This window comes from Candoia aspera, chromosome 12 (genome assembly GCF_035149785.1).
Source record: "Candoia aspera isolate rCanAsp1 chromosome 12, rCanAsp1.hap2, whole genome shotgun sequence".
Classification (NCBI taxonomy): domain Eukaryota; kingdom Metazoa; phylum Chordata; class Lepidosauria; order Squamata; family Boidae; genus Candoia; species Candoia aspera.
In genome coordinates this window covers 17191095-17216403 of record NC_086164.1, presented here as the reverse complement: position 1 = coordinate 17216403, position 25309 = coordinate 17191095, and the positions used below count along the sequence as shown (strand labels likewise).

Below are 25309 nucleotides of genomic sequence, written 5' to 3'. Positions count from 1 at the left end.
GTAACTAAAAAATTGAGAGACCAGTTTGGTGCAGTGGTTCAGGCTAGAAACCAGGAGATGGTGAGTTCTCATCCTGCCTTAGGCACAAAGCCAGCTGGGTGACCTTGGGCCAGTCACTCTCTGCCCTAGGAAGGCAGCAATGGCAAACCACTTCTGAAAAATCTTACCCAGAAAACCTCAGGGACTTCTCCAGGCAGTCTCAGAGAATCAGACATGATTGAACGGATTAAAAAAAAGCAGTTGAACACAGTTAATGGTTCCTCTCCACATATTTAATCTTCTCCATCTGTTGCATTAAAAATGAATGTTTGGCAAAGACTTGGGGAGCATCACAATCAAGATTCCTAATAACTAGTTGCAGCTCTGGGACTTCAGATTTTATTCCTAGATTAGTAAATTCCATAAACAATAGAAAGATCTGAGCCCACATCCATGGTACACTCATAGTCAGACCACTGGTGCTGGAGGAAGCCCTATCTCACAGGGGGTCTCATGTGACACTTGACCCAAATCTCAGCCTTCCACTCTTTGTCCAACAAAGCCCAAATGGTTTGTAATTGCAGGCGCTGAAATTCTAGAGAGTCCCTGAACACAGAGGACTGATATAGAGCAGGCTATGTCTGAGTAAATCACAACCAAGTCAAAATTATACACAGGATTTTTTGCTTGTAGCCTTAACCCTTGGCCAATCTTAGACCACCACTCATAGACCCTCATAACCATTATGAGTGTAATAGACACTCATAACCACTGCTTGTCTGTCACCGTCACCTCTTGATACAAATTTGACAAATCTCATTAAAACAGCCAGATTTTTAGTAGAGGAAGAGAGAAAATGGCAAACCCTTCAGCTTTTGTGACATTATTCTGCACAGCAAATAACTACAGTTGCATAAAAAATAAAGTTCAGTCTCCAAACATGGATGCTGCTTATACACCCCAGTTGGCCCAATCCACACATGTAAATTGGTATCAGAAGCCAATTCAGCATTGTCATTAGGGTGTTGAACCTGAATCTCCCCACTCCTAGTCTAAGTCCACCCTCAGCCATAAACAGCACACCAGTTGACTTGGGGCCAAGCAATCTCCCTCTGAACCTGAGTTCTTGAGGGGCTGTGAAAACTATTCACTCAACATCTGCTCCCTGAAGCATCAAAAGAGCCCCACAAACTTTTAAGGATGAATGTAGGAGCAAACTAAAGGAAATAAACCATTCCAGATTTCAGAAAAGATGGGAGATAAATAAAATGAATAAGCAGTCATTCAAGATTTCCAGAGATATTGATATCTGCAAAGGGGGAGGGTATCAAAATCAGCAAGAAGGTGGACAGATCATAATGCAAGGCCCACCTCTTTTGTGTGCACATTCCAGAGGGGTGCATCCCAATACTAATCCACCATCTTGCCAATTTTGACTCATCCCTTACAGATGTTTACATCTAGAAAAAAAATCTGTAGAGGGAAAAAATATGGAGGACAGTTCTATAAGAACCCACTTAGAAGCATTGACTCAAGAGCATTCACAAGCAATTGGTTATGAGATTTCCCCTTAATTCTGTAGTGATCCTGCATGGAGCTGTCTCTTAAACCAGCTACTGTAAGTTGTTTCTTTAAGAAATCTAGCACCAGACCTTAGATTGTCCAACAAGTTTCCAGCTTTAATTTGATAGACTGTAATTTTGTTTGAATGCCATAGGACAGTGAAAGTAAATCATCTTCATGCTGTTGGCTGGGACCCAAATAACAGAACAATGAGCAAGCAACAAGACAGTTTAGAAACAGCCATTTTCTCAGCTCAAACTGCTATTTTTAGATCCTCTCTGCAGAATGCTTTTAATATTCCCTGAAGATGCAAGGACAGGAAAGGGAGGTGACTGATGATTTCTCAGGTTTTTAAGGCACCACTGACAGATCAATAAAACAAATGTTTGTGGCTGCTGAACACCAGGAGGTGGGCTGTGTTTCTGTGAAGCTCTGTGGAATACACTGATACTTAAATATCTGTTATCTAGATCCAGGGGCATCCACGAGGAAGGGCAAAGAGTCAAGATGACAGACACAATCAAAGTCCTGTCTTTTTTTCAAACTCCATCCCCTGGTCAATTGAGAAAAAAGCAATTTCAGTTTTGTGACCAGCCGTGCACCCCAGTTTGGCTGTAAATAGAAAATCCTTTACTTCATGCAAGCATCCATGACATGCTTTCAATATTTTGAGTATGCTCATTAGACACAGCCCCCACAACTACTGAATTAGCGAGTGCTCCATTACCACAGTAACAATCCAACCTCCCACAAGAGAAACTGTGTAAGAACATTATTCAGACAAGCGCTTACACACTGCAGCAACCCAGAACACCAGAAAAAAGAAGATCTGTACAGCATCTTCCAACAAAATGGATACCTGCTCAACTTTATCAAAAAGTACCAATGGAAACTATGAAAAGGGTAACACTGCCATACATCAGAAACATCTCAGAAACCACCAATAGACTGTTTCAACCACATGGCATCACCGTAGCACATAAACTAAAACTCTTCAAAACATATTAAGCAACCCAAAAGACCCAATAGCCCAAGAAGAAAAAAATGAGTTATTTACAACATACAATGCAAAGACTGTAACAGCCACTATGTAGGACAGGCAGGCAGAAGACTGGCAGAGCGCATCCATGAACACCAACTAGCAGTCAGAAGACACAATGAGAACTCCTTAATAGCACAACACATGGACAGACTCAACCATAGTTTCAACTAGGAACCATCAAACAGCACAATACACCCTAATCAACAAACTATTAACTCAGGCAATCAACCAAGCAGCAAACAACAGCCCAATCAAAGAACTCCCAAGGAGAAAGCAAAACAAGCCACAGTATATAAAATGAGAGCAAGGCCTACTCCCTCTTCCCACTGAAGATGTTGCCCAGTCTGATAATGAAACTTCTACAAGAAAACAACCAGGCTCAGAGAGCACCAAGGACTCCACAGTTCAACCCTGAGCTACTAATATTTGCTTCAATTGGTACTGCCGAATTAGCATTCAAATGAGGCCAAAAGCCATTGGCAGTTGGGGGGGGGCAACTGTCTTAGTCCTGATGCTCAACAAGAAAGGAGCATGGGTGGCCATGACTTCTCAGAAGCATTCAGAGATTAAAGACAAAGGAACAGTTTGCAAGGGGACTGAACAGCAAAGGCAGAAAGAGAGCAAATAGTTCAGTTAGTACTGTCACCAAAGACTAGGATGTTGTTTGTCAACCTCTGCAACTTTAAGATGTGTAGACTTCAACTTCCAGAATTCCCCCATGCTGGCTGAGGGAATACTGGGAGTTGAAGTCCACACATCTCAAAGTTGCTGAGATTGAGAAACACAGGCCTAGGATATCAAATAAGAAAGGAAAAGTCAGGAGAGAAAGTTTGGAAGGAGATAGGTAGAAATATCAATCTCTTTTTGCCTTGAACTCTCAGGAATAACATGATTAACTAGTTCATCTAGAATAATAGGAAAGAATAAACCTAACTGTGGTTCCATTACAATTTCCTGGTCTATAAGATGAGAAGAAGACCTTGAACAAGATGAAACCTTTGCATTTAAAGTCCTACCCTTCCCCAAATTGCTACCTTCATGGGTTTTGAGGAAAAGATGATCAAACACACCAACTCTTCTAAGCATTACCAAGAGAAATACCACAGAGGAATGAGAAGTAACCAATTAGAGAAATGTTCCAGGGAAGAACACAGAGATAAGGCAAGTTAGAATACAAGGGTCAGAAATTCAGTCAACACAATTATCAAGCAAACAATGCCAAAGTAGAATCAGAAATATAACCTACCTTTGACTCCACCACCAGCAACACAGATGCTACTTCAACACGAGTCTGCTTCCCACAGAAGGATTTTATAAGGCTGCCTTAGAAACTCCACCTAGCATCAGCAGTTGCTCATCAAGGACTAGCTAATTAGACAGGCTTCTACTCTTGAGTAGACCCTTTGCTGCCCAAGGAGCTTTCATTAAACTAAAGCACTCTGCAATCTCTCAGTCTGTATTCACATGGGCTCGGCCAGCAGATTAAACTCACCTGGGCCTTGCAGAGGCCCAATCATGCCTGGTTGTCCCAGCTTCAGGTGTTCTGGGTTCCTGAAAGGTTGAAGGCCCCTCCAAGAAAGCAACCGTTATATTTCCCAGTATTTCTAGCAATCAAATCTATCAGGAATTCTTAACAGGAAGTTGCCTGTCCTGTTCAGTACATTCACTCAAAAGGAAAATGCACGCAAGAAGACCTTTGTGTCTGCCTGTTGGTGAATGTCCTGCTGTAATTTAAAGACATAAAAGATTTTGTGAAGCTCTGGTAGTCTGTAAGCTTTCTGGGATCTCAAGGTTGCTACACTCTTGAAGCTTCTGTCATTTATATTCTTGACATGCAAAAAACTAGAATCATGAAGGTGATCCCAGGAATATTAATCCTCTATAGTTTCTGTTGATAACTCAGAATAAGACCACTGTATCTTAGGTGAATTCCTGAATCCAGTTCAACACACATTGCAAAAAGGTTGTTAACCATGTATGCTCTTTACAGGGATTCAATTTACTGCAATGCATATACTGTAGGTAAAGGTAAAGGTTTCCCTTGACGTAAAGTCCAGTCGTGTCCGACTCTAGGGGGCGGTGCTCATCTCCGTTTCTAAGCCTTGGAGCCGGCGTTGTCCGTAAGGACCCGTCCGTGCTCATGTGGCCAGCATGACTGCACGGAACGCCGTTACCTTCCCGCCGAAGCGGTACCTATTGATCTACTCACATTTGCATGTTTTCGAACTGCTAGGTGAGCAGGAGCTGGGACTAGCAACGGGAGCTCACTCCGCCGCACGGTTTCGAACCGCCGACCTTCCGATTGGCAAGCTCAGCAGCGCAGCTGTTTAACCCGCAGCGCCACCGCGTCCCTATACTATATACATATACAGTATCTCTATCTAAATCTAAAAAAGAAGAAATAAATCTAAATCTAAATCTCTCTCTATATCCAGTATTTTTCTGCTATTCTCATCCAATCTGATGAAAGAAAAATTGCTTTCAAAATTTATTTCAAAGGAGAAAAGATTTTTTGGTAAAATTCTTACAGGTGGAAAGTGATGTTCTTTTACTTATGGTGACTGAGATAAACTAAACATAACAAAAAAAGTAGAAAAAACTAATTAGCGAGAAGGAGGAAAAGATCCATATAATATTCATAGGTATCAATATCAAATTGATTTTATCTGTATAATTAAAATTAGGCCATATAGAAACTGATTGCTTCCTCATTTTTAGAACACAGTAACTTTTCAGGAATAGATAGCAAACTCATAACCTGGATCAATGCCTTAAAATCAAGACAGCAAATTTATTTCCAGTTAAATTATCTTCTTTGCCAGGCCTGACAGAGCCAAAGTTCTTCATATGATGGCAAATTCCCTGTAATTCAACATCACGTTAACGTTCTTAACTATTTCTTTCCAAATTGTATTGACATACTGTATGTAATAATTAGAAATTCATCAAGGCTGTAGCTGGACAAGACCAAATCGTATGTGCTAAAGAGCTTTCAGATTTGTTCCAATATCCAATATTCCACAAAGTAAAATAAAATAAAATCCAGCCCTTTTTAAATACACTTCAAAGGAACGGGAAATAATATTTTCTGCTTAATTAATTTCATTTTTAAATCATAAAAAGTTTCATTGAGATTTCTTAGCAACTAGATCAATTGATCCTCCAAAATTAAACATTCCCATTCGTCCTTGGTTCATCTCTGTAGTTAACACTAACCACTTACATTTTAATTCCTTATAAAATTGGATTGCTGGTTTCCATTCAACCACTGCATTTTTTTAAGGTTAATAAAATTGCAGTTATCTCTAAGAGTGCTGGAGCACCCAGGCCATTCCATTTAGGTAATACATGTTTCAACTGTATCTGTTGCCAAGTAAATATTATGAATAACTCATATGCAAAACACAGTTTCTCAAACTCTTTGAAACTACCATTAGAAATCAACTGATGCAAAGTATTGATGCTATCGTCTCCCACCATTCCGATAAACCATCTTCCCCACTATTTTCAAAACTGGCTTATTCTACAATATCAATTTATCTTGTGATTTGGGATCAAAACATAACCACTTGCCTGTTAATAACCAAAGAAGTTTGGCAGCTTACAAACTTGTAACAATATTTAATATACCTAGGCCCTAAAACTAGTCAAGATTTCAGAGGTATTACACACTTACTCCCCAAATAGCCAAAGAGGGGAATGTTCATAAAAGGTCTGATTCCACAGGAATATAGTATAAAAGCTGAATGATATAATTGAAAATCTGTCAAGCTGAAGCTGCTGTCACCATAAAATAACCTCAGTTCAGCCAAGGGTTTAGCCAGCCATAAAATTGTTCTCGTTAATTTATCTGTTTAAATATCTAATAGGGATTAACAATGGAACCTTTCATAAAATATACATTAATCTCAATGTTATATTCATTTTAATAATGTTATCTTACCCCAGAGACTTAATGGAAGCTACAACCATTGAGTTCTACCTACTGAAATTGTATCAATGCATGTAGATATATTGAATTCAACATATTGTGATATATTTTGAGAAAGTGTTTATATGGAGTCAGGGGTTTTGTGTTTTGTTTTGTTTTTGTGCCTTCAAGTCAGTGTTGACTCCTGGAGACTGTCTGGACAAGTCCCTGCAGTTTTTTTGGCCTGATTTTCAGAAATGGTTTGCCATTGCCTTCTTCCTAGGGCTGAGAGAGAGGGACTGGCCCAAGGTCACCCAGCTGGCTTTCTGCCTATTGTGAGACTAGAACTCACGGTCTCCCAGTTTTTGCCTAGTGCCTTAACCACTACACCAAACTGGCTCTCTACAGAGTCAGTACAAATTATAAATCCTAATCTCTAAATAGATATATTGGAACCTAAGAGCAGCAAATTAGACTTTTTCCAGTCAGTGGTATAACCAGAGTATAAACCATATTGCTCTATAACTTCAGTAAGCTTTGGCAATGGCATTGCATAATTATCAAGGGTACCCGTAATATCAAGAACAAATAAGGACAATTTATATTTAGTGCCACTACACCTTTAGTATCTTGTAACTGTCTCATAGAAGAAGTCAGTGGTTTGGCAACCAGATTGAAGATGAAAGAAGAGAAGGGGCATCTTTCACAGGTGCCGCAATGTAACTCAAGAGCTGAAGACAAATGTGTTTGTAATAACTCCAGCCATGGGGTGAACATACCAAACTGAATTCCAGATTGAAGATACCAAATTGAGTTCAAAGATGATGAAGACCTCTAACACACTAAATAAATTCAATCTGAACCATATCAAAGGTTTTTTTTTCAGTGTGCAACAAAATTAGAGGAACTGATTCCAAGTTATACCCAGATTATCATTGTACAATCCTGTCTTCAGCAGTCTGCATCTTCTCTATTTTCTTACATTTTAATTAAATCCCATGGGAAGAATTATGAAAGATGTCCTCCCAGGATGACTTTTCTGCTAAACCACTTGCCTCATAATGCAGACAATAAAACAAATTGCTTTTATTCTGCTCTGCTCATTCCTACCATTATTTCTGTCCCAAAATATCCAAGGAACAATGTTGTTCCATGGCATTCTGTTGAGGAAACAGAGACTGCCAAACTCAGCTTGTTTCTAATCTGTCAGATAAAGGACATTGGATCACATTCATCAGAGCTGAGAATGTGTGCAATTTCCCCGCCTAGTCCTTGAAAAATGTGTGCTTTTCACAGCCTGTCTGCTAGTTGGCACAACATTCCCAATATTGAGAAATGTTTTCCTTTGCCTACTTCCATTTTTTACCAGTCCAGCCCACCAGCAGAACCAGACTTTTTCTGGATCCCCAAGTGGGTCACTGTTATGCTCACTGTTTGTTCTCCTTGGGACACCTGTTGTACCTATGGTTACCTGGCTTAAAGCAACAATTGCTGAGACATAAAAATAATCATTTTCTTCTTCTAGGAATCTTATTAAGTGTATGACTAAATGCCAAGAACGTTACGAAGAGCTTTATGTTGTCAGGACAACAATTCTCTGTAATGATTGGCAGACTCTCATGGAAATGTTGTTGTTTATTCGTTCAGTCGCTTCTGACTCTTTGTGGCTATTTTATCGAGATTTGTCGTTGCTCTTCTCCCAAGGATTAAGCGTCTTCTGATTTCCTGACTGCAGTCAGCATCTGCAGTAATCTTTGCACCTAGAAATACAAAGTCTTTCACTGCTTCTACATTTTCTCCCTCTATTTGCCAGTTATCAATTGTCAGGGCCAGCCTCGCTTCGCAATAAGACACAGACTCACTTAATGGATATTAAGGATTTCTGGTTTATTGGAATGATAGCTGACAGAACGAAAAACGGGAACGGGGTAGGTAGTGTGGGGGTGCCCCTTTTATACCCTCCTGTATTGCCCCGGGCTTCCCCACCCCTCAATGCCCCGATCCCTCTTGATGGGACCCTTGATGGCTGCTTGGGCGTTTTCCCCGGTGTCCTCTTTGTCTCCCTGCAACGGTTGTGTCCTCCGGGGCACCATGTGCTCCTTATCTTCACTCCTCTGACGTCTCTCCTTTCAGTTGTTTATGGGATCATGGGTGTGGGTGTCTTTGGGTGCTTGTGTTAATCCCTGGTTTGATTATCTTCTTCCTCCTTTTCCTTAATGATCATGATCCACGTTGTGAGGCTCTTTGTGCCTTGCAACGAGGTCATGACATGCTGCCCCCCCAAAGATGTTCTATGGTGCTGGTTTCTCCGGGTATGCCTCATGGAACTGTCTTGTTAGTTGTCTAGCCATGACGTGTCGTGCCTGGACCCACTCTGGGTGTGAGAAATGTTTCCATCTCACGAGGTATTGTAGTGTTCCTCTTTGCTTTCTTGAGTCCAGTATTTCTTTTACTTCAAAATGTTGTTGGTTGTCTATCATTATGGGTGGGGGTGGAGGTTCTTCCGTATGCCATTTGGATGTGCTCGTTGGCTTCAGTAGTGCACAATGAAACACTGGGTGGACCCGTCTCAAATTGTAAGGCAGTTCCAGTTTGAAAGTAACTGGGTTGATTACCTGTATGATTTTAAAAGGTCCAATGAATTTCGGTGCCAATTTCTTCGAGGGTTGCGAGGTTTTTATGAACTTAGTGGAGAGGTAGACCCTATCTCCCACTTTGTAGTTCGGTGCCTCCGCCCTGTGGTTGTCCGCATATTTTTTGTACGTTGTTTGTGCGTCTGCTAGGGCCGTTTGGATGATTGGCCAGGTTGTTGCCAGCTGTGCCGCCCAATCGTCTGGTGAGCAGGGCAGGGTTTCAGGTTGCGGCAATTCTGGTATCGGTACAAAGTCCCTTCCATAGACCACCTTAAAAGGGGTGTGGCCAGTGCTCTGGTGTACCGCGTTATTATAGGCCACCTCTGCAAAAGATAGTAGGTCTACCCAGTTGTCCTGTTGATAATTTATGAATGCCCTCAGGAACTGTTCAAGTGTTGAGTTTAGGATCTCTGTGGATCCGTCCGTGTTTGGATGCCACGCAGTGGACAGTGCTTGCTTGGTTCCGATTAGTTTTAAAAATTCCCGCCAAAACTTTGACGTGAATTGTGTGCCTCTGTCGGTCACCAACCTGTAGGGGGCGCCGTGGATCCTGTATATGTGTGTTAGGAATAAACGTGCCAGCTGTTGTGCGGAGGGGATAGTCGCGCACGGGATGAAGTGTGCTTGTTTCGAGAAATAGTCTTTTACCACCCATATCACAGTTTTTCTTTGGCTGGGTGGGAGGTCCACAATGAAATCCATGGAAATTTCTTCCCATGGCCGGGAGGGGCTGGCTACCGCCTGTAGCAGCCCGTGGGGTTTCCCTCCTTTACGTTTGGTGGTGGCACATATGGGGCAGTTGCCTACGTAGTCTTTTACGTCCTTTCTGAGGTTTGGCCACCAAAATTGCCTCCTCGTTAGGTGGAGGGTTTTTACAAACCCAAAATGCCCTGCAGATTTGTCATCGTGCACTCTGTGTAAGATTTCCCCCCGCAGTGATTCGGGCACGTACAAGGCTTTCTCTTTCCAGGCGATGTTGTCTTTGAAAGATACATGTTGTTGGTTATTCTGCAACCATGTATCTTGCTGTAGTGCTTGTGTGAGTCTTTGTTGCCAGTTCGGTGAAATTGAGCGTCGGCTCCGATTGCTCCCCGCCGTTCGTGCTGGCGTGCGCTGATTCCTTGTCTGGCTCCGCGTGACAGCTGGGCAGCCGAGCTGTTTCTCGGTCCATACTGTTCCTACGATGTCGGAGGCTTGCGTGTCGTCCTGTGGCCGTCGGGAAAGGGCATCTGCCAAGAAGTTTTTCTTGCCCGGTATGAATTTCAGCGTGAAATTGAACCGGCTGAAAAACTGAGCCCATCACACCTGCTTCGGGCTGAGTCGTTTTGGTGTGCTGAGTGCCTCCAGGTTCTTGTGGTCCGTCCAGACCTCGAAGGGGCAGGAGGCCCCCTCCAGCAGATGTCGCCACGTTTCCAAGGCTGTCTTCACTGCAAACGCCTCCTTTTCCCATATGTGCCATCTCCGCTCCGTTTCGGAGAATTTGCGGGAAAGGTAGGCGCAGGGCTTTAGGTGGTTGTCGGAGTCCTTTTGGAGCAGGATGGCTCCGATGGAAAAGTCGGAGGCATCTGCCTGCACCACAAAAGGCTTGGTGGGGTCGGGGTGTTGTAACACTGGCTCAGCTGTGAAGAGGGTTTTCAGTCTCTCGAAAGCCGTTTGACAGTCAGCTGTCCAATTCAGTAGCGCCCCCGGGTTCCTCGATTTGCGCGTGTCCCCCAAGCCCTTAGTCTTTAGCAGGTTAGTTAGGGGCAAAATAGTCTCTGCCAGCCTGGGCGTGAACCCCCTGTAGAAATTAGTGAATCCCAGGAGGCTTTGCAGCTGTCTCCTCGTGCGTGGGCGTTCCCACGCCAGGATGGCTTGGACCTTGCTGGGGTCCATTTCTATCCCTTTAGCAGAAATCCTATACCCTAGGTAGTCAATTTGTTTTTTGTGAAACTCGCACTTGGAGAGCTTTACAAACAGCTCTGCCTTGCGAAGTTTCTTGAGCACGTCCTTTACCAAGCGTTCGTGCTCACGTTCTGTTTCTGTGTAGATCAATACATCATCCAGGTAAACCAAAACCCCCTTAAAAAGGTGGTCACGCAGGACCTCATTAATTAACTGCATGAATACCCCCGGTGCTCCTGCCAATCCGAATGGGAGTACTTTATATTGAAACGCCCCCAATGGGCAATTGAAAGCAGTCTTCCACTCATCCCCCTCCCGTATCCGTATGCGGTAGTAGGCTTCCCTTATGTCCAGTTTGGAGAATACCTTACCCTTTACCAGGTGGGACAGAATGTCCTTTATTAAGGGTAAGGGGTATTTATTTGAAATGCTTGCTGCGTTTAATCCGCGGTAGTCTGTACAGAGCCGCAATGACCCGTCCTTTTTCTCGCGAAAGAGGACTGGCGCTCCCACTGGAGAGTTTGCTGGCTCGATAAAACCTCTCGCCAGATTTTTGTCTATGAAGTCCCTTAATGCAGCTAGCTCTCGCTGGGTCATAGCATATATTTTTGGTTTGGGTAGGGGTACCCCCGGGACCAGTTCAATGGTGCAGTCCGTCTTTCTGTGGGGGGGGGAGTTTGTCCGCCTCTTTCTCACCGAAAACGTCGGCGAAATCCCCGTATTTGGTTGGCAGTCCCTCTGGCAGTGCTGTCTCTCTGTGTTCCGCAGTTGTCGTCGCCCCCCCCCATGGCTGCTCGGGGAACCCTGTTCCCTGAAGGTGCTTGGTAACGCCCGTCAGCAAACTTAATCTCTCTGGTTCTCCAGTTGATGACTGGGTTTTGCTGCACGAGCCATGGGATCCCCAGTATGAGTCGGGGTTGCCCCACCGGTGCCACGATGAAAGCCAATTTTTCCTCGTGGCTGCCGAGCCGTAGCGCGGTTTCTCCGGTGTATTGGGTGACCGGGCCCCCTCCCGCTACAGATCCATCGAGCTGCGAGAACACCAGGTGGTGCTGAAGTGGATAGCAGCGGAGGTCGAGTGCGGCTGCCAGGTCAGGGTGCATGAGGCTTTTGGAGCAACCCGAATCAATGAGTGCCCAGACCTTTTCGGTTTTATTTCGATGGGTGAGGGTGACACGGACGTAGAGGGTGGGGCATTCCTCACTCACCCCTTTGTCGAAGCGCCTGTCAGTGTCCTCCACCTGTCCTTCGGCGCCCCTTAGGCCAGGTGGTTGTCGTTTCCCGCCGCCTCATCGGGGTTGCTTTCCTCCTCCTCTGAACTGTAGGGGCCGTGTCTGCGTCGGTACTCCCCCTTTGCTGCTGGTCGCTTTCTTGGCGCTGGGGTTGGTGCTGTTTGTGCCCTCCTTGGGCTCTCTCTGGGCGTCGTTTTGGGGCATGCGGCTGCTTTGTGATCTTCCCTGCCGCACGTGAAACATTGCCCTTTAGCGAAGCGTCTGTCCCGTTCCTCCTTCCAGGGTTGGGGTCTCGCCCTCACCTGCCTTGCGCTGGTGCGTGGGGGTCTCGCTGTCTCCATCTGTTGCGTTTCCCTTCTTGCGTGGAGGAACGTGTCGTGAGCGTTCTCCGCTTCCGCTGCCAGATGGATCCACCCCGTGAGGGAGCTGGGGTTGTCGCGGCCAAGCGCCCACCGGAGGACGTTTAAGTTGAGTCCGTGTTTGAACTTCTCAATCAGTGTCGATTGAGACCAAGTGTCCACTTTTCCGGCTAGGGCTTGGAACTCCATGGCATACTCAGCCACGGAGCGCGGGCTTTGTCTAAGTGTCTCTAGCGCCCTTTTTGCCTTTTCTTGCTCCAGGGGGTCCCTGAAGTGCCTTTCTAGTGCCTGCAGGAATTCCGTGCTGTCCTGCAGCGCCCGGGCGCCTGATTGGCACAATTGGACGTACCAATCGGCGGCCCGCCCTTTTAATTTTATGGCCAGGGCATTGATTTTTCCCCGCTCAGTTCTGAAGCAGGGACCCCATTCTTCGAGGTAGTACCTCGCGTTAGTCAAAAAAAAGGAAAGTTTCGAGGGGTCCCCATCGAACTTTATGCCAAAGTCTTTGGCGGGTGTCCTGGTCTGGCTCCTGGCCCCCTCTGCGTCTTGCCTCGGGCTCTGCGGGAGCTGCTGCGGGTCGGGGTGTCTCCGGTTCTCTTGCGGCATTGGTGCCTCTCTCTGGGTCTCCTCGCAAGGTCGTCGTCCCGTCGCTCGGGGGGGAGGGTGGGGTGTTCTCCCTCGGTCGGGCTCCTGGATCCAGGCTCCGCCGTCGCCGTCGCCGCCCGCCGGGTCGTCCCTCCGCCTCTCAGCCTGGCGCATCTCCCGTTGTGGGGTGGGCTCCTGGGGCCGGACGCCGCCGCCGCCGAGGTTGTCCCGCCGTCTCACGTCCGGGCGCGCCTCCGCTCGTTGGGTGGCCTCCTGGGGTCGGGTCCCGCCGTGGTCGCCGCCGTCCACTGGGTCTCCACCCCGTCTCGCCTCCCGGTGCGCCTCCGGTCGTCGGTTGGGCTCCTTGGGTCGGGTTCCGCCATCAGCGCCGCCCCGCTCGCCCTGCCGCCTTTCGTCCGGGGGTGCCTCTGCGCCGCCTCCGTCGCAGAGTCCCTGCGCCGCCGTCAGCTGTTGGAGCATCTGCCGCACCGCCTGCATCCCTTCCTCCAACGCGTCGAGCCTCTCCGCCGTCCCCGGCTTCCCACCGAGGTTTTCGCCGCTCCGCTCGCCCTCGCCGTTGGCCGTGGTAGAGGACGGATCGTCCCTCATTCCCACCGCGGTGCCAGGCGCGCCCTCGCCTTCGAGCGCCCAAGGTGGCGGTTCGTCTCGCGCTTCCTCCGGGGTTGCCTGCGGGCTTGGAGAGGGTCCCCTCGTCTCGCCCCCGGTGCCTCGCGGGCTCCGGGGCACCGGGGTGGGTCCCTCCCCCGCTGCTTCCCCCCAGCTGGGTCCCATACTTACCGGGGCGTTGCATCGCCCGGACCTCAGCTGCATCCCGCCCTGCGAGAGCGGGGCTTCGTCGCCGGGCGCCGAAGGGTTGCGCCTCCTCGGTTCCTGGTTCTCCATGCCTGGCTGGGTCCCTCACAAACTTGTTGGATAGGTACCAGGTGGAAAAAAATTTTTTGGGGTTCCCGTTTTTATGTCAGGGCCAGCCTCGCTTCGCAATAAGACACAGACTCACTTAATGGATATTAAGGATTTCTGGTTTATTGGAATGATAGCTGACAGAACGAAAAACGGGAACGGGGTAGGTAGTGTGGGGGTGCCCCTTTTATACCCTCCTGTATTGCCCCGGGCTTCCCCACCCCTCAATGCCCCGATCCCTCTTGATGGGACCCTTGATGGCTGCTTGGGCGTTTTCCCCGGTGTCCTCTTTGTCTCCCTGCAACGGTTGTGTCCTCCGGGGCACCATGTGCTCCTTATCTTCACTCCTCTGACGTCTCTCCTTTCAGTTGTTTATGGGATCATGGGTGTGGGTGTCTTTGGGTGCTTGTGTTAATCCCTGGTTTGATTATCTTCTTCCTCCTTTTCCTTAATGATCATGATCCACGTTGTGAGGCTCTTTGTGCCTTGCAACAAGGTCATGACATCAATCAAGCTGGTTGCCATAATCTTGGTTTTTTGAGGTTTAGCTGCAGGCCAGCTTTTGCACTTTCTTCTTTCACCTTCATCATAAGGCTCCTCAGTTCCTCTTCACTTTCAGCCATCAAAGTGGTATCATCTGCTTGGATTCCTCAAGGCCAGCTTGTCGCATGATGTGTTCTGCATACAAGTTGAATAGGTAAGGTGAGAGTATACAGCCCTGCCGTACTCCTTTCCCAATCTTAAACCAGTCTGTTGTTCCGTGGTCTGTTCTTACTGTTGCTACTTGGTCGTTATACAGATTCTTCAGGAGGCAGGCAAGATGACTTGGTATCCCCATACCACTAAGGACTTGCCACAATTTGTTATGGTCCACACAGTTAAAGGCTTTAGAATAGTCAATAAAACAGAAATAGACATTTTTCTGAAACTCCCTGGCTTTTTCCATTATCCAGCGGATGTTGGCAATTTGGTCCCGAGTTCCTCTGCCTTTTCTAAACCCAGCTTGTGCATCTGGCAATTCTCGCTCCATGAATTGCTGAAGTCTCCCTTGCAGGATCTTGAGCATTACCTTACTAGCATGTGAAATGAGTGCCACTGTTCGATAGTTTGAACATTCTTTAGTGTTTCCATTTTTGGTATGGGGATATAAGTTGATTTTTTCCAATCTGATGGCCGTTCTTGTGTTTTCCAAATTTGCTGGCATATAGCATGCATTATCTTGACAGCATCATCTCGCAAGATTTTGAACAGTTCAGCTGGGATGCCGTCGTCTCCTGCTGCCTTGTTATTAGCAATGCTTCTTAAGGCCCACTCAACCTCACTCTTCAGGATGTCTGGCTCTAGCTCACTGACCACACCGTCAAAGCTATCCCCGATATTGTTATCCTTCCTATACAGGTCTTCTGTATATTCTTGCCACCTTTTCTTGATCTCTTCTTCTTCTGTTAGGTCCTTGCCATCTTTGTTTCTGATCATGCCCATTTTTGCCTGGAATTTACCTCCGAAGTTTCTAATTTTCTGGATGAGGTCTCTTGTCCTTCCAATTCTATTGTCTTCTTCCACTTCTGCTCATTGCTTGTTTAAAAATAATTCCTTATCTCTTCTGGCTAACCTCTGGAATTTTGCATTTAATTGGGCATATCTCCCCCTATCACTGTTGCCTTTTGCTTTCCTTCTTTCTTGGGCTACTTCTAGTGTCTCAGCAGACAGCCATTTTGCCTTCTTGGTTTTCTCTTTCTTTGGGATGTATTTTGTGCCGCCTCCTGAACAATGTTGCGAACTTCTGTCCATAGTTCTTCTGGGACCCTATCTACTAAGTCCAGTCCCTTAAATCTATTCTTCACCTCCACTGCATATTCCTTAGGAATATCGTTGTTGTTTATTCGTTTAGTCACTTCCGACTCTTCGTGACTTCATGGACCAGCCCATGCCAGAGCTTCCTGTCAGTCGTCAACACCCCCAGCTCCCCCAGGGACGAATCCATCACCTCTAGAATATCATCTATCCATCTTGCCCTTGGTCGGCCCCTCTTCCTTTTGCCTTCCACTCTCCCTAGCATCAGCATCTTCTCCAGGGTGTTCTGTCTTCTCATTATGTGGCCAAAGTATTTCAGTTTTGCCTTTCATATCATTCCCTCAAGTGAGCAGTCTGGCTTTATTTCCTGGAGGATGGACCGGTTTGATCTTCTTGCAGTCCAAGGCACTCTCAGAATTTTCCTCCAGCACCACAGTTCAAAAGCATCTATCTTCCTTCTCTCAGCCTTCCTTATGGTCCAGCTCTCGCAACCATATGTTACTATTGAGATCATTCTGTCGTTTTTAGGAATATTAGTGAGCTCATATCTAGCTGATCTGTGGGTCTTCCCTAATCTCTTTAGTCTGATCCTAAATTGTGCAAGAAGAAGTTCGTGATCTGAACTACAGTCAGCTCCAGGTCCTGTTTTTACTGACTGTATAGATGTCCGCCACCTTTGACTGCAAAGGATGTAGTCAATCTGATTTCGATGTTGTCCATCTGGTGAAGTCCATTTATAAAGCCGTCTCTTAGGTTGTTGGAAGAGAGTGTTTGTTATGCAGAGTGAGTTCTCTTGGCAAAATTCTATCAGCCTATGTCCTGCTTCGTTTTGTTCTCCCAGGCCATGCTTACCTGTAATTCCAGGTGTCATTCGACTGCCCACCTTAGCATTCCAGTCTCCCGTGATGAAAATAACATCTCTTTTAGGCGTGTTGTCCAGTAGGTGCTGCAGATCCTCATAGAGCTGCTCTACTTCAGCTTCTTCAGCATCTGTGGTTGGGGCATATATTTGGATCACTGTGATGTTAGATGGCTTGCCCTGAATTTGAATTGAGATCATTCTATCGTTTTTTGGATTGTATCCAAGCACTGCTTTCACCACTTGACTATTAATTATGAAGGCTACTCCATTTCTTCTGTGGTCCTCTTGTCCACAGTAGTAGATCTGGTAGTCATTTGATGTGAAGTGGCCCATTCCAGTCCATTTCAGTTCACTGACGCCCAGAATGTCTACCTTTAATCTTGACATCTCACCAATAACCACATCCAATTTGCCCTGGCTCATAGATCTTACATTCCAGGTTCCAATGGCGTGTTGATCCTTAGAACATCGGATTCTCCATTCACCACCAGCACCGTTGGCCGCTAGCCGTCTTTTCGGCTTTGAGCTAGCTGCGTCATCACGTCTGGGGCTAGTTGAACTCATCCTCTGTTCCTCCCCAGTAGCATTTTGACCACCTTCCGACCTGGGGGTCTCATCTTCCGATGGTATACCCACATATCTCTGGTTGTACTGATCCATTGAGTTTTCACGGCAAGAATACTGGGGTGGGTTGCCATTACCTTCCCCAGGGATCGTGTTTAGTCTGACCTCTCTGTCATGACCTTCCCGTCTTGGGTGGCCCTTCACGGTTTAGCTCATGGCATCATTGAGGTGCTCAAGCTCCAGCACCATGACAAGGTAACGATCCTTTGCTGAAGCTCATAGAAATAGCTGGCTAGAAATTATCATAATGTGTAGTTAGTTCAGTAAAATATAGGTTGTTGTAAGAGACGTATCTGAAGAAACCCTTGAAGGAAAAGGTTCTGATGGACCATATTGCCTAATTGGAGCCTTTCATTTCAAGAATTCATGCTGCAAAATCCATCAAAAGATTCGTATTTTGAGGTCCAGGGGGGAATTCACATTTATTGACAATATAAGCAAGAAAGACATGCATTAATATGGACATTTTGAATATATGTTCATATCTCTTGCCTTTTTGAGACCATACATTTATATAGGAACTTTATAAAACCAATTATAAAAATAGGAAAAGTGGCTGATATATGAAGAAAAGTAACTGTCCCAACAGTCCCTTTTGTAGAGTGGTTTATGAGGGTTTTTATGCAAGGACTGAAAAGTCCAAATAGGGATGCTGGACTAAGTTCTCATCATCTCCAGCATTTGGTCATGCTAGCTTGACGTGGTGAAAAACGGAACCCAAATATATCTACAGTAGTGAATCCCAGGGTTGCTCTTGGCCCGTTATTCTTCTATGCTGTATCTGTAAAAGCGCATTTACAGAGTACATCTATCTTGTCTTTGTTGTATAGATTTCTGGAACTGAATTTGCTAAGTGAAAATAGCCCTTTTTCAGACGACACCCACTGTCATAAAGAAAGCACAACTTGCAAGAGATTGTCAGCATCCTCCCCCAGGTTGTGATTAAAGCAAGCCTCTGTTGTTATTTAAGCAGGCAATTAGTTATCGTTGGCAGAGAATCACCATACATTAATCACCCTATGTCAATTACCGATGGCTGAGTCCCTCAACATGATTAATCGGAGCGTTCTAATCATAAATAGGGTTTAGGACCAGTGAAACATTGATACACACAAAAGAAGTCTATTTTTTCTTGGGAAAAGCCCCAACAGAGCCTTTGCTTGCAACTGAATCCGTGTGTCTCGCAGCCCCTCCAACATTGGCATAAGCTGAAGCCACACTTGTATACATCTAAGGGTGGGTGCTGTGTCTTTAGCCTCTCCCAATATTGAAAATGGCCATTTTCAATGCAACAGAATGGAGAACATATTAAATATGTAGCTGAGCTGGGCACACCCCACCAAAGTGATCCCACTGTGTGGCTTCATTTTATTTCTGGGGGCTCCTGAAGAGGTCCCAAGGGGAAGAAGAGATTTCTGCATCAGAACTGAAGCTTGTTCCAGTGCTTCTAATGAGCTCTGGAAACGTTTAAGGAAGCTTTGACGTATGCACAACACATGTATGGAAATCTTTAGAAGGTAATGGAATAGCTAGGTAGAACATACGTTGTCTGAATGGCTGTGCTCTGCCATGGCAGCCATTTTGTGCAAATCCCCACTACACGCTCTCCACGTTCTCAAAGTGCCCACTGGTCCAAAAATCTCCCTTTGAACAACCATTTCTCCAGGGAACAAATCCGATACATTTCGTTTGAATCTGCCAGTATGAACGAATGACAATGGATCAATTAATCCGCTCAGAAAATTAACTGGACAGTCTCCTATATTTGATTTGATTGTGAAAATGCAGGTTCCTTTGGTCTGATGGCAATTGCATCATTGCCTCTTTTTCATGTACAGAATAAGGGAGAAGTTAGTTGCAGGCAAGCCCTTCGCCCAGAAAAAGAAGATGGAAAACAAAGTAATGGTTTTATAAATACCAGGATTCTCCAGAAGTGTTTATCAATAATGTATCTTTTCAGAAGTCAACCCTTATATAATTATTAAGTGTGAGAACTGCAAGGTTCGGTCACCTGCCCAGAAAGGTACTGCGAATCCTGTTTTCAACACCCAGGCTATTTTCTACAAAAGCAAGATTGACAGCCCTATTATTGTCCAGGTAAGAGAATTCCTGAGATTTGTACAGTATTTGCATCACTTTTGTGCTTAATAATATATATTCTCTTTATACCAATATGGTGGAGTAAACAAGGATTGGGGGGTGGGGATGTATGCAGAGAGGGACCCAGGCTTAAATCCAGCCTTTGATCTGGAAACACAGGTGATTTAGGATCAATCAGTCTCTCTCAAACCAACCTACCCCATATGCAGATAGTCCTCATTTAGCAACTGCCTCATTTAGTGATTGATCACAGTTACACTGGTGATGAAAAAGTAACTTTGCACCCAATCCTCATATTTACGACCTTCACAGGTCTGTAAAGCAAAGGAAAGCTGAAGTAAGATCATAAGCACAATTGTGGTTTCATTTAGCGACCACTTTGCTTAACGTCCGAGTGGCTGGTCCCAATTGTGGTCATTAAATGAGGACTACCTGTAACTGTAAATGTATCCCTCTTTAGGGAAAACAGAGATGTAAATCTAATAAACAAGTAAATAAGAGCTATTTTACATTATCTCTAGCAATCCAAATCCAGCCATTTTTATTTAGGATTTCATTTAGAACCAAACTGGAATTGGTGATAAAAATACTTAATAGTAACAGTAGTAAAAATAAAGGCTACAGCTGATAGACAGCCATTTCTAGCTCCTACCCTCCTTCCCTGTCTCATTCCAGATATTTGCATAACTGTTCAGTCAAACCACCGACACTGAAATGTCTCCAAATGCATTATGATGTCATTTTGCAAATGACGCACACTAGTTCATTTATTTGTGCTGCTCTGGTCACATATCATTAAGCAAATTATGATTCCGTAGAATTCAGGGTGTCCACCTTCCAGCATCTGCAAAGATGGTGGTCAAAGTCTGTCCTGTCTCCAGTGATGCTCGCTCTGGTCCTCCATATCAAGCTGCCCTTAAGGGTGGACTGTTCACCCAACATTTGTCTCAGAGGGGTGCTTAAGTTTTCCTCTTGGTCACAAAGGGGGATAGCATGATATAGCAGGCTTCACTGTAAACCACCCAGAGTCCCTCTTCTGGAGGGAGACAGGCGGTGGCAAAATTTGAAAAATAAATGAAATAACAATAGCCGTTGGGGTGGAATTTGTTCTCTTTCTAGTCTGTTATCCCACTTTATCCAAGTGGGCAGAAAGAACCCAATCAGCAGTCTTCAACCCACAAGCAGGAGTGGCACCAGTTAGACAGCTTTATAAGAACCCAGTAACTTCTGAGAAACGTATATCAAAGGGAAGTTAGAGAGCCATTGTGGAGGACTGTTAGTGACTGCTGTGTTTCAAGAGCAAGCCCTATTTACAGATTCCATATTCAAACCTGCTCTCTTTTCCTTGATGCACTCTTGTGGGCAGGAGGCCCAGTTTACATTTACCCCTTGTTCTGGGAATGGCTAGATTTGATATTAGGTTGCTTGCATCTGACCACATGAGAACTAGTTCGTACATGGATGCTGCCATTGATGGATTGACCTGGAAGACCCTAGCTTTCCTCCCTGATGTTTTTATGGCGCTCCCACCTGATTTGAGCACATAGGGGTGCTTCTTCTCAAAGGTTAAATCAACTGAAGTGCCATCCCTTTTGAAAATGACGCAAGTAGGTGATTCGCATTATGATGATATCATGACGCACGCAATGTCACTTGCCATTCCCAACAGAGGGCCATGAATGTCAATAGCTAACATTTGCTAAGTTTTATTTGCTTACCCAGTTTTGTTTGTCTGTGTGTGTCTCATTATGTTAGCCTGTTTGCTTAGTTGATAGCAGGGTTTCTCAACCAGGGTTCCGTGGCACCCTTGGGTTCCACAAGAGGTCATTAAGGGTTCCCTGGGAGATCACAATTTATTTAGAAAATTATTTCAAATTCAGGCAACTTCACATTAAAGAGGTAAGTTTCATTCTTTATGTTTAGTTTAAGAGCACTGTGAATGCATCTAGACAGGCCTACCCATGAGACGAATATCACAATTTGGTAATTTCTGGCCTGAAGGGTTCCCCAAGGTCTGAAAAATATTTCAAGGGTTCCTCCAGGTTCAAAAGGTTGAGAAAGGCTAGTTTATACATTAGCTCAGTAACCAAGTTAAGAGTGCTGTGTGAATGTAGCCATAATGACTGAGTGCATTATAGCCATTACAGAAGCATTCCAAGTCCCATAACACACAATGAACTGATGCCTCAGTATGATTGTTTCCTTTCCCCTCCTCTTCCTTTTTTCCTTTTGTTCTTTCCTTATTATTCCTTTGTCCTTTTCTTCCCGTTTAAAAGACAAAAGTCTTGCAAATTCTTCTAAGACTAAGGATGAAAGTGTTTATTAACAAGACAAGCCACAGCTACCTAGAAGCGCTCACCAATGTTTAAAGTTCAAATAGTGCTGAATTTTTACAAAGCGAAAGGCAAATGCAGTTGTATTTTTACTCGGGGAAATCCGCCAGGAACAACCTGGCAGCTGCTGCAGTGCTGACAAGTGGAAGATAGAGTGGAGGCCTCCAAGTTCCTCCACAGAGATTTTTTTTTTCTATTAGTAATGACACTCTGGATGCCCTTTGGGTTGGAACAATACACTGCGTGCAGTTACAAGATGGTTTTTCAGAATTTTCTTTTTCTGATCCTGAAAAATGCAGCGGAAGGCTTCTAAATCCTTTTCCTACATGTTGTATTCTCACCAGAAATTCTCTCCAAACTGCTCGCATGCAGAAAGAATACAGAAATCCTAAAGGGATTTAGGGAAATAAGCTGCTAGCTTACCAGCTGATTAATAATAGTAATAGCAGCAGTCGCCAAGACTCCACTGAGCCAAGCTCAACTCCTGGTAGCTCCCTGGACATATCCGTGCAATTTGTTTGGCATGATCCAGAAATGGCTCCCCATTTTGTTGCAGAGTGTTCTTCTGACTTTCAAATCTTGTCTCCCATCCAAGTACTAATCCCATCCAGTAGATGCAGGTCATTACTATTATTACACTGCAGCTAAGTAAATTCAACTCCACTGTTAAGAAAACAGCTTTTCAGCCCCAGGGAATTTGGCCAAGTGGATGTGCAAAACAGAGCAGGCTCTAAGCGAAGCCTGAAGATCTGAAATCTTCTGGACGAGGACATTTGCTTTGGGCAATGCCTTGTAAGTAGGCAGGGTGGAAAGGCCTTGCTTAATGACAGCAACAGATTTGTCTTTGCCTTCCTGTCACCTTAGGTCTGGCACAACACCTTCCGTGACCGATTCCTGGGAGAAGTCCGGCTGTCTGGGTCACCAAGCGACCCCCAGAATCTTCAGAAGCACCAACTCCATGGCAGAGGCCAGCAGGAAGCAGAAGAAGTTCCAGGTCAAATCACCGTCAAGATTCTTTCCAGTGATGACCTGGTGGAGCTATGAATGTGGAGGCTGACGGACTCAGAAGGGGAGCTATGCTTTGCACATAGGTGTATGTTGCTTTCAAAATCCCTTCCTTGATTTGTAATCTCTGGATTGCAATTGGACAGTACAGAAATCTGTGAAGAGAGACAGATGGGGCAGGATTGCCACTGATGTGATGACCTCCTCTCTCTTCCTCTCTCTCTCTCCATACATAGTTTACTCTCCTAAATTGTAATCAGTTGCAAACAATGGGTTCACTCCTACCGTTGGGTGGATCTACTATTTTTGTTGTTGTTATAGCTTTTCAGCCTTTTGGTTAAAAAAAAAAGGGATGTTGTCACAGAGATGGCCAGGTTAGTTTCCAAACCCAATCCCCAAGTAAGCCTCACATCAGTTGAGGATTCTCATTGGAAATGGTCAGCTGAGTTCCCGTTGGGTTGACATATCAGCCCTATGCTGTGTCCCAAATCCTGCCAGGACTCCTGAGAAGAGAGAGAACCCATTCTCTTTCCTGCTTCTTCAGAATCAAGGTGGCCATCCAAGGAGATGCTCTATCTGACGTGCAGGATGAGCCATCCCATGACGAGAGGCCTAACGTTCCAGAATGGCTTAAATATGCCCTTTGCGTTTGGGAAGTCTAGCAAATGAGTAGCTTGCCTATCTTGCACGTGAGCCAAAAAAAATCACATAACAGACAACTGTTCTCCAACAGTCACCATTTCTTCCTGATGTGTATGTAGGACAATCGTTCACTGGACCTGCTCTGGCATTGGTTCCTCCAGTAGAAATAGCCCTTGAGGAGAGCATCACTCCAAACATTCCTGCTGGTGGGAAGAGAGGCAGAGAGAGATGAGGGCTTTCTTTGGGTGCCCCTCAAAAGCCTTGTCCCCTCACATTCCAGAGGGTTCCTCAACATCTAGAGCACATTTGCAGGGAGACATAAAAGGGTTGGGCGGGTGGAGAGGGAAAGGACACATTTACATACATTTAACTGCTGCCTGAAGAATTCTCCTCCATTCAAAGTCTGCACTAGAGGGAAGGCGTCCTGTTGTTGACAAGACATTTATGATGGATCCAAGCCAACGCACCGAAAATAATACCTGTACGCTGCACTTTTGCTCCTGTCAGAGCGAGGCTCTATATTGAATACATGTAATATATTTAAATATATAGAATATATTTAATAAATGTATTAAATATCAGGAATAATATATTCTACTATTAACATCCTCTATATGAGTAATAGCAATAGGCATTTATATTGCACTTTTTATAAGCACAAAGCACATATATTATGTCAACAATTCTTATTGGAGATGGTATAACAAATGCACTTCTGTCTGTGTTATTTATGCCCATACTGCAGAGGGAAGAAAGGGAAGACTGAGGCTGCCTGCTAAGGAAGTATTGTTTGTTTTGAAACAGACACACAGTAAAATCTTGAAACTGAATCCAGTGTTGGTCCCTTCCTATATGGTTGATGGTGGCATTTGGGCTTAGATTAGCAGGGCATCTGTTCAAAGGATGCTGTGATGGAATCTCAATTTTTGTAACAGCTAGTTGGCATTTCCCTCCTCCAGAGCTCCCCTGTGACTTCATTGGGAGTTAATGCTCTATATTTAAGGAATCTCCCTTCTAGCATGTCTGTTTTAGTTAAGCTATCAACACACTTGGAGTGTTTTGAAATACAGTGTCAAACTCCCCTTGAGATTATTCTCCTGGGGTCTTAGTCACACAGTAGTAATTTTTAAATCATTTTCTGATGCAAAAAGTCTCTCAAACAAAAGTCTATTACAGTTTAAAGCAGGCAAACATGGTATCAAAACCTTGCACCATTCACAGTAGCATGGCATAGCACTCACACAAGGGACTAATCAGGCTGTGCACCATCTTGGAAATAATTTGAGAAAAAGTGCTATAGAGTATACAGAAGTTCAAACATAACTCCTGTCTGTATCTCTTTAAAGCAGTTGCATCTTCTCTCCTGATCACCCAGCTGCTTTCAAGCTGCCCACGGGGATTACTTTTCCATGTCTGTACAGTACAAAACACCCTCTTGGAGTTGAATCCAAAGCATTGCAGCCCTAAAAACTAGCATATTGCTGCCCCAAGCTTTGTAAAAGTACTTGCTTCCCAGGCTAATCTGAATTACCTCCAAGTCTGAAGCATGTACGTGTTCCATTTCGGAGCTTAAATTTCTGTAGCCTGAGGTCTCCTAGTATTTCCTTACTTGTTCCTATCTCATGTTTGACAGATATTTAGGAAGGCCTGAGCTACGCTAACACCGCTGCTATCCCAAATTATAAAACACTCTTGGTCAAGTAACAGTAGGAGTGCATCTTTTCCTAAGATAGACATATATGGGTAGCATCACATTCCCAGTATCTGAAATATCTGTGCAGTCTCTTTTTTTAAAAAACTTTTTGGTCCCTTTTTTCCTGCCTAGCTAAGAAGCTGGCATG

The 25309-nt window shown here is 44.9% G+C and overlaps 1 protein-coding gene across 2 annotated transcripts in view; it reads left to right on the top strand.

The window, feature by feature from the left end:
* CAPN6 (calpain 6) overlaps positions 1 to 24603 on the top strand; it is a 76454-nt gene extending 51851 nt beyond the window's left edge. For both annotated transcript variants that reach the window (XM_063313422.1, XM_063313423.1), the window contains exons 12-13: positions 19349 to 19485; positions 22686 to 24603. In XM_063313422.1, the coding sequence (XP_063169492.1) occupies positions 19349 to 19485; positions 22686 to 22865 (317 nt within the window). In that variant the 3' untranslated portion in view covers positions 22866 to 24603. The remainder of the gene's footprint in view (positions 1 to 19348; positions 19486 to 22685) is intronic.
* The last annotated feature ends 706 nt before the right edge of the window (positions 24604 to 25309 follow it).